Source organism: Curcuma longa, unplaced genomic scaffold (genome assembly GCF_044706935.1).
Source record: "Curcuma longa cultivar G26 ecotype Majalengka, Jawa Barat unplaced genomic scaffold, ITB_CL_G26_1.1 contig_143, whole genome shotgun sequence".
NCBI classification, from domain to species: Eukaryota; Viridiplantae; Streptophyta; class Magnoliopsida; order Zingiberales; family Zingiberaceae; genus Curcuma; species Curcuma longa.
The window spans coordinates 139,679-148,764 of record NW_027429724.1 but is presented as its reverse complement, the minus strand read 5'-3'; the positions used below and the strand labels follow the sequence as shown (position 1 = coordinate 148,764).

At 37.1% G+C, this 9,086-nt stretch overlaps 1 protein-coding gene across 1 annotated transcript; it reads right to left on the bottom strand.

Annotated features, from left to right (window-relative positions):
* Positions 1-1,875: 1,875 nt before the first annotated feature.
* Positions 1,876-3,784, bottom strand: LOC141816114 (cyclin-D3-1-like). The gene is made up of 6 exons (XM_074703951.1): positions 3,479-3,784; positions 3,061-3,147; positions 2,839-2,937; positions 2,553-2,754; positions 2,337-2,458; positions 1,876-2,110 (listed from the first exon to the last, which is right to left on the bottom strand). Exons 1-6 carry the CDS (start codon positions 3,782-3,784, stop codon positions 1,886-1,888), a joined length of 1,041 nt encoding a protein of 346 aa, XP_074560052.1. The 3' UTR covers positions 1,876-1,885.
* Between the last annotated feature and the right edge of the window lie 5,302 nt (positions 3,785-9,086).

Genomic DNA, 9,086 nt, shown 5'->3' with positions numbered 1-9,086 from the left:
GGTGTACCCATGTCAAGATGTGAACTCTTACGGGTCGGGGGGCTCGTGGTCACACCTACACTTTGATCTCCCTGGAGACCCATCTGAAGCAAAACAGATCAACAATTGGCCTAAGAGAATCGGGCGGAAAAGAAAAATATGTGATGTTTCACATACACACTGTAGGGTAGACTGAAAACTCTCAAGAGTCACCTTGAAAAGCAGCAAACTTAAACTGTGCCCATGTGTGTGTGCACCCCTGCAAAAATTATTCTCCAACTGGTATCAGTCTTCTGCTATGAACCAGAGGCCAAGACTTACAGCCACTCTTTGCATATCAAGTCAAAAGCTCATCATAAATGCTTGACTCTTCTTTTGTTCTTCAGTCGAGAGATGCTGTAATCCACACACCAGATGCTTAAAAGTTCACTCCATTGTCCACATGCACTCCCAGCCTAGGCTCCCTTTCCTTCTTTTTCTTGCCCTTCACCCAGCATCACCTTGGTCGATCCACATTACAGCAGGAATATGTTATTTCTAACCATTTACAGCTATTTCCTCTCCAAGACATTTAAAAGAAAACATTTCAGCTCCAACCTGCTTTGAGAATTCAATGGCTTTTGTCTACAGCAGGTGGTCCTCAGTCCTCTCCGCCTGTGGTGTCAGTTTTGCATCATTCACATGATTCATTATGAGCAAGCAATTATCAATTCAGCATGTCTGAACAGGATTCTTATATTCAAGAATTCTCAAATGAATCAAAACACACTGAATTGCACAGTAAAAGTGCATTTGCCACTTGGAATTTTGACTCCACAGTTTTGTCTGACTGCATTCTCTGCAGATGAAAGAGTATAAAAGGTGCCTTGACTCATAGTTTATTATATCACCCAAGCTTGAGCACCAAAGTGAGCTGATGTAGGGTTTTACAGTGTTACTGTCAATTACATTTGGAATATATGGACAGTTACTCTTTCAGATTGAGAACCACTTTGATGGCTCGAGACAAGATCAGAGTTTTCTGGCATTCACATGTTCCCTACTGCATTAAGGTTCCTACAAGGTTGTACAATAATTGCATCAGAAGGTGGACCTGCAAGTAGAAGATCTGATTTCCAGTTTGACTGTCTCTGTATCAGTTCTGGTCACAGAAACTTACTGCAAGTCTGGTTTTTACAGAGATCACTGTTCCATTTCTCAAGGACTGACAAAATAGTTATCCTTGATTTGCAAAATGTACATATATTGAAATTGTTATTTCCTAAGCTATTTCATTTCTGATAAACTATGAATTCAGATATAATATTGGTCTATGCACTACACATGTACTAGAAACAGTAGGAAGTGTGATTACAACTAGGTTTAACTCAAGATGAAGTCTTACCTTGGTTTGTCACACTTTCGACTTCACTTTTACAGCACCAGAAAAGCACAATCCAGAGTGCAAGCTTAAAATCATTCAAAGAATAGGATAGCAGCAACATACATAATGCACAGCTGATCATTTCAACAATGTCAATAAATTAAGCCTTCTTGAGGAAAGTTACTTCCTCTCTTTTTTTCACTATATTTTCTCCTTTTTTTTTTTTTTTTTTTTTGCTTTTGTTTAGCAAGTCAATTTAGCCCTCACAGCCCTGATACATGCTAAAAGAAAATGAACGGCGACTACAGCAGTATCGAGCACCACTTCATCTAGTTGCTCAGTGCTGAGTTCATGTTTTTTCTATTCAACATCTGGTGGTGCTTGTTTCAATCTTAAGGGATGAGTAGTTGCTGCCTAGTTTTGTTTGATGCTCCTTTTTTACTGATTCCTTTTCTCAGACTTTAGACAAAATTCTGCGCACCATTAACCAAACCATACTAGTTGTTGGAAGCACCAAAACCCTACAATGCGGCTTCGCATTTCTTATGAAATGCTTATTTTCCTCCTCTTACAAGCTGGAGAATCATGATGACATGATGCAAATGAACCAGCAGTTGTATCATCGCTCTTGTAGCTCAAGCAAGCAGCATCCAGCACTCCAATTGGGCTTTGCGGTATGGTTGTAACTGACGAGCTAGCAAGTTTATGCAGCATATTCCTCACTCCTATCAAGTCTTCTATCAACTTATAACATCTTAAGACTCTTTCCTGGCAAAACCATCATAGCACAAAATCAGCCAATAAATTCAAACAGTTTTGAGGGTTGCCAACCAAGATACAAGAGAATGAAGAGGTTCTCAAACGAATTAAATTCATGAAAAAGAGATCACCAAGAAATTAAACATAAATCCCACCCACTACTGGAAGATGAAGTCACTCAAAATAATACAGCATTTGGCACAAGAAGAGAATTAGAAGGAGCAATCGTATATACCTTCGCCACATGGATACAGCATGAAATAGCCTTATCGAATTCCACAATCTTAAGTTCGATCAAAGCAAACAGCGCAACAGCAGCGGCAATTTCAGAAGGTCTGAATTCCAAGAAATCAATCCCTGAATGGCATTGACTCATTCTAGTCATGCAACTCCATCCACCCCACTCAGTATGATAGAACATTGGCACAAATTTACACAGGAAGAAGTGTACCTCTAATCGTGTTTATTGTTAACTCCACGGAATGCGACACCAAAAGCTTACTCGGGGCACTACCACCATTGAATTTATGGAGGAAGAAATCAATATAAGAGAAAGGAGTTACTGCTTGCATCTTCCATTTGAGGGTACTGAGCAGCAGCAGCTCCATTCTCCGGATAGTCCTGGATTCGAATACATATTTTGCATCCGCTACCTTCAAGAAACAATTCACAAAAGGTTAACCATAGCATATCATCAGAGAAAACCTCAAAGTTTCTTCGTAGCGTCTGTTTCTCACTTGCAAATCCAGAGGCAGAGGGATTTCAGTTTCCTCCATCTTGGCAGCCAAAGATAAGCATGCCACTGATAATAGTTGGATCATCCAAGCCTTGCCTTTCTACAGATCGGAAATTGAAGATTAATAAGATTATTTCAATCAGCCAGAAAAGCTACACATTACAGATTTGATTTGCAATGTATCTACAAAGATCAGATTTCAGACAATTGGTAGGTTTCTTACAGGAAGCTCATTAGCAGAGAAGAAGCGATCCAAGTAATTGACAGCTAAATAGACACACAATGGCCCAAAGTTGTAATGGGCATGAACCTGCTTGAAAGGTGAAGAAAAAGGAGGAATCAGTTTGCAATGAGATCGTTTAAGAAAGATCAGATATAACAAAAAGAAGCAAACGGCTCATTTATCAACCACATTTCAGTCCAGATCTACATGTATACTTTCGTCAGGATAAATATACATTAAAAATGAAAACCAAACTGTGAGTAGAAACGCGAGATGGAAGATCAAAACTTGAAAAACATTTCCCCCCTTTGAAGCACTTGAGAGGGGGAAAAGATGAAAAATAAAAGATCGTTATAAATCCAACCAAGAAAGCCCCTTCCAAATCCAATCAAGGAAGAAAAACAAAACAAAAAAGCACCTTGCAAATCCAATCAATGGAATCCCTCCTGATCGCCGAATCAAATGCCCCAGACCGCAGCCTCTCGGGGTAGTCCTCCCTCGGCATATGCTCAGCTTCCCTCTCAACAAGCGAACCCACGCAATCATCCGATTGAACAGGGAGGTCCACGGAGAAATCCCTATAAAAATCGCAGCTTTTTGCTTCTGAAACCCAACCACACCCAAGCCCACCCTGCTCCTCATCATCGTCATCGAAACCCAGGATGCTACTGTTGTCCTCGGCGCAGAGGAGGACAGACGCAGCGCATTCATAGTTTGAAGCCATAGATTAGATTCAAAGAGTACGTAGATTGAAGAAAGATGCTATCTTTGTAGTGATAAGGGAGCCCTTGTCCCTCTCCCTCTCCTCTCCTCCGCAAAGATGACTCCTTTCCAGATGAAAACTCAACTACGAGCTCAGTGGCAGCAGTATCAGGAGGGTCACAAAGGAGAAGAGGGAGGGAGGCTCACATCACAGCTTTGACACAGAGGGCGAAGGAGGGGTCTTGTAGGTCATTTGTGGGGAGAGGGAGAGAGAGAGAGCATTGGAGCAATGGAGCGTAAATGGCAGGCAAAAATATTTTTTAAAACATTAAAAAAATAGGATGAGAAATCAGAAAGAGAGGGAAGAACCATTGAAATGATTTCTTTCCCTTTTGGCTTTTGGTTGGCTGCTTGCTAGGGTTTGGCTTGTGGTCCACTGTGTTTTCCAAAACCAGACCGAGTGGGCCGGTTCAACTCATTCATTGGGAAATCAGAGAAATCCTCCTATTGAATTGAGCCAAAGATCCGGTTCACTCACACAAACTTGATCTTGTAGGGCAATTATGAAAATCCCCCCTTCTTCTTTTTTTCTAATCTCGTATTCATCCAAATTCCTTTAATGTAGCTACATATTTTTCACTTGTCTTGATCTCCTCGTTCAATGTCATTGACCACTCACTTCAAGTTCAATACTCACTCATTTTCTAAGAAATAACAAACAATTCTCGTTTCTATAGAAATAAAGGATACTGGGCAATTCTCACCTTCGCTATAAAGCGACTAAGCTCGTGTATTAACACCAATTTCACACGATCAACACATGATATGCTTTTATGATACGTTAATCTTCTTTAGGAATGCTCAACGTGCATCACCTTTGTTCCGATCTAGTACCATAGATGATTAAGTTATCGGTCAATAAACATGCTGACATACATGCTCTCCGAAGTTAGTCGTCAGAAAGGATAAAAGAACTTGAAAAACACTCAAAAGAGAGTTAGAATGACACTAGGTGTGAATCCCGATAAATCACTCTGATGCTCAAGTTAGGATTTGTAATAGGGAGGATATTAAAGATTTGGAAAAATTAAGATTCTATGTGTGTATACTCGTGTCCATGGGTATGGACAATCTTTTTATATAGTTATTTTCTGAAACATCAAAACTCATTTAAAAATATTTCGAAATACGTGTCACCGCTCCAATATACATGTTCTAATTGTCCATATTTTTTGAGATATTTTTCTTATTCTCTGAGGGAAACAGCCTTAGAGTTTCATGATCTTAAGGATGAACCAACTTTACGTGCCCCGCCTAAAAGTGAATGATGAAAAATCCAAGACTAGGATGAAGTTGGTACATGAGACTAGGGTGAAACCGAGCAGAGATCGAGGTCGGGATCATAAGCTAAGATGAGGTCGGTGTATGAGATCCCGTAGACGTCGAGGTCAAGATACAAAACTAAGTAGAAGTCAAGATCGGGTTTTGAAGCTGAGATAAAGTCGGCGTATGAGATCCAGTAGACACCTAGATCGAAATCCGAGATTAAGCAGAGGTCGGGATCAGGAACCGAGGTTGAGATGAGGTCAGCGTATGAAATTCAGTAGACGTCGAGGTCGAGATCCAAGATTAAACAAAGGTCGAGATCGGGACCCGAGGCTGAGATGAGGTCGGCATATGAGATCCAGTAGACGCTAAGGTCGAGATCCGAGACTAAGCAAAGAGTCAAATGATCAAGAGATCTCAAGAGATGATGAGATGAGGTCAGCAGAGGTTGAGATATAGGTCGGTATATAAGATCCAATAGATGCCGAAGTCGAGATCCGAGACTAAGCAAAGGTCGAGATCGAGACTCGAGGTTGAGATGAGGTCAGTGTATGAGATCAAGTAGATGTCGAGGTCAAGATCTGAGACTAAGCAGAGGTTGAGATCGGGATCCGAGGCTGAGATGAGGTCGGTGTATGAGATCCAATAGACGCCGAAGTCGAGATCCGAGATTAAGCAGAGGTCGAGATCGGGACCTGAAGCTAAGATGAGGTTGGCTTATGAGATTCAATAAACGTCGAGGTCAAAATCCGAGATCAAGTAGAGACTCAAAATTGAAGTTGTCAATTGGCTACCCTTCAAATTTTATCATATCCTTCTTGATATAGCCTAATAGTTCAATGTAATTCCAAATCTAGGACCACGAAGCAGTTTTCAACTTTCACCGTATCAACCCCTGTAAATTGTCCCATCCGTCTTTAAGAATGCAAATACGGTAAAATAAGGGTTGAAAAAAAGTAGTAGAGAGGACCATTATCCACTGTACAATTTAGTTGAGACTTGTTTATGGATATTGATTTGCATTCTCCTTTAATATGAATGTAACAGTTGCAGAAAGAATAAATCCTAGTCAGTTCCATGTGCCATATTCCTCTCTGTCTCTCCATAGGGGAAAAAAAACAAGTTCTTTTTGTACAAATATCACTTTATCTGAGTGGAAAAGTACAGATAAATATTGATCTTTAGCTGTTAATTCCAGAAAATTAAGGTGAGTCAGAATAATTTAAAATTCAACCGGGCAAGACATTCGATCGATTTGATTCACGGAGTATCATAATTTAAAATTCAACCGGGGCAATAATAGATTTTAGATTTTATTGTAGAAGCTGTTGGGTGAATTATCCTAATCATTTTCAGATTTATCCGATGATTGAATTAGAGAGATCGTTAACTTTTGACTTGAATGAAATCATTATGTTATAATATTTAAAAATATATATTTATTATCTAATTTAATAGAACTATTTAAATTTTTATTAAGTTGATGTTAGTTAGAAATTATTTTTATTTTCGAGTTAACATTATTATTCTGTTAAATCTAGAGACAGATTCGATGCGTGACTAGTTTTCTCTGATTTTTTATAATTTTTTATTAGAATTAGTCACAATCAATTATATATTTAATGATGATTGAGACTTTATTTTTTTTTTAAACAAATAATGACAGATTCAAAGGAACATTATAAGCCAAATAATACTGATTCCACGTAAATCTAAGATCTCGAGTTAACAGTCAAGTTTGGCATGAGCTTAAAATGTTTAAAAAATAAATAAATATTAATAGATTCATGAAAGTACAATGATTGGAACAATATTAAATTGGTACTAATTCGGCACTTTTATACAGCTGGAAATTAATTTTGGTAAAAATAAATAACAGATAATTTGGATGGTAATATATAAAAAAAAATGATAATCCCAGATAGATCACTAAGTCGGTCGAGGAGGGCATTTTTGGAAATCTACAAAACTAGATATATATTTTGGTAAATAAAAAAAATTAAGACCCAATAGGTAATTTAGAGAATTGACATTTAGATCCATAGTTACTTAGTCGCAGGAATGAATTCCATATTGTCCATCTCCATCTTCAATCTCATACGGTTTAGAGGATCGGATATCCATCATCATCCTCATACATATCAAAGTATCGGATATCACCTATATTAATAATATTCTTCATTCTATCTAACTACCAATTTATTTTACTTCGATAATCAATTTTAAATGCTAACCATCAACACTTTATGTATATATAATAAAGTTATGCTAGTCAATGCACGATGCGTTGTCAATTTTTGTTGTTAAAATTTTAATTTACAGTTAAGTCATTTAAGATTTTTGTATTTTTTCAGTTGTATTTTGGATATCTTTTATAATTTACCCTTACTAAATTAAAAAATCCTTATATATTTTTTACAAGGGTTATAACTTATTAAGTACAAAAAATTTTTAAAATAAATGTCCAAAAATTTTGATTTATATCTGGGAAACCTTAAACCAGAAATATGTAAAATAAAAAGTATGTAAGGATGAAATGTGGATAAATTTTATCAAATTCCCTTCTATATCTCAACTTAAAAATTTCTATACTTATTATTTAGTCGGATTAAAAAACCTTTTGGTACTCTCCTCGATTCAAATCAAATATCAAATTTACTATCAAATTTGGAGGATTTTATTATCCCTACTTACATATCTAGTCCTCCTATTGATGAGTAAGTTTAGCCACAATGACAAAATAACAAAATTGGTGAGTAAGTTTAGCTACGCCCGACTTGATATACTTAATTCCACGAACAAATCTAAATTTGATTTGGTTGGTCAAACTAAGAGAATTGATCAAGCGATTAAGAATGGAGTATGCGAGTTAGAAGGATTGGTGTGGATTAAGACATTCAGGGTGAAGCGATCGATTGATTTGGATGGATTGATCAAATAGATCGAGTCGAATGAGTCAATTGAGCGATTAAGTGTTCAAATATATAAAGTCGGTCAATTTGATCTGGCTAGGTGGATTTGGCCTACAAGTGCAATGAATAAAACATATTGCTATATTTGATTGCGGAAAGTAATGCGGTTTCCACGTAGGCAGCCCTCGAAGGAGCAATAAGAAAAAACAATATCTAAAATCATATAATAATATTTATTGGCACCAAATTGAAGGTCACAAGAAGCAAAGGCCAAGGGTGGATGGGAACACAAGCAGTCCTCCTCGGAAACATTGCAAGGACATCACGTGCTTGCCCTGTTTCTCACGTTCTTAACAAAATGACCCATTCTCAATTCAATCCACCATTGCTATGGCTAAAAATTACAATAATATAGCCTCAAGGTTATAGCACGATGATAAAACCATCTGTCCCCAGGTATAACTAAATTGGTTACGACAGAACATACTTGTAGAAAAAAGATAAGAGTTGGAATCTTGACGAAGCCGAGCAACACCTTCTTCTGTCGTGACCAACTGTGCTGAGGGGCGATGTAAGGTCGAGAAAGTAAAAGATGATAAAAGGTGGGGGCACATATGACTTTAAATTTTATATAGGACATATTATATCTAAAGAGCTTAAAAATTTGATGATGATGTGCCATTTATCAAGATTGAAAATTTTATGATGTCGTGTCATTTGTCAAAATCTATGTGTTTCTCGATTTATCTTGATGATCAACAGAAAATTTTCATGAAACCTGATCAATCACCTTGAGAATTAATCGGATCGTAAAAATTGGATATTTAGATTGTAAAAATTTATAATAATGACCACATGGTGATACAACAGTAAGACATTTAATAGATTAATTATGTATTTACAGTTTAAATTCTAACTACGAAACAGTGTAAGATATTTTTTTTCGGTGGAATAAAGCATCTAGGACGGTAACTGTTGAACGAGGAGTCACTCGTATGTATGTTCAAATTTATTCGAAATCAAATTATTTGAGCTGGTATATATACATAAATTATATAAAAAAATCACAATAATAATGTCAACCGT

What these genes read in the sequence shown, in the direction of transcription:
- LOC141816114 (XM_074703951.1), bottom strand. Translation starts at nt 3,784, where the DNA reads ATGGCTTCAAACTATGAATGCGCTGCGTCTGTCCTCCTCTGCGCCGAG. An exon ending in TCTCTGCTAATGAGCTTCCT is followed by an intron (nt 2,938 to 3,060) that starts GTAAGAAACCTA and finishes TCCGATCTGTAG; the next exon opens with AAAGGCAAGGCTTGGATGAT. An exon ending in CTCTGCCTCTGGATTTGCAA is followed by an intron (nt 2,755 to 2,838) that starts GTGAGAAACAGA and finishes TGTTTCTTGAAG; the next exon opens with GTAGCGGATGCAAAATATGT.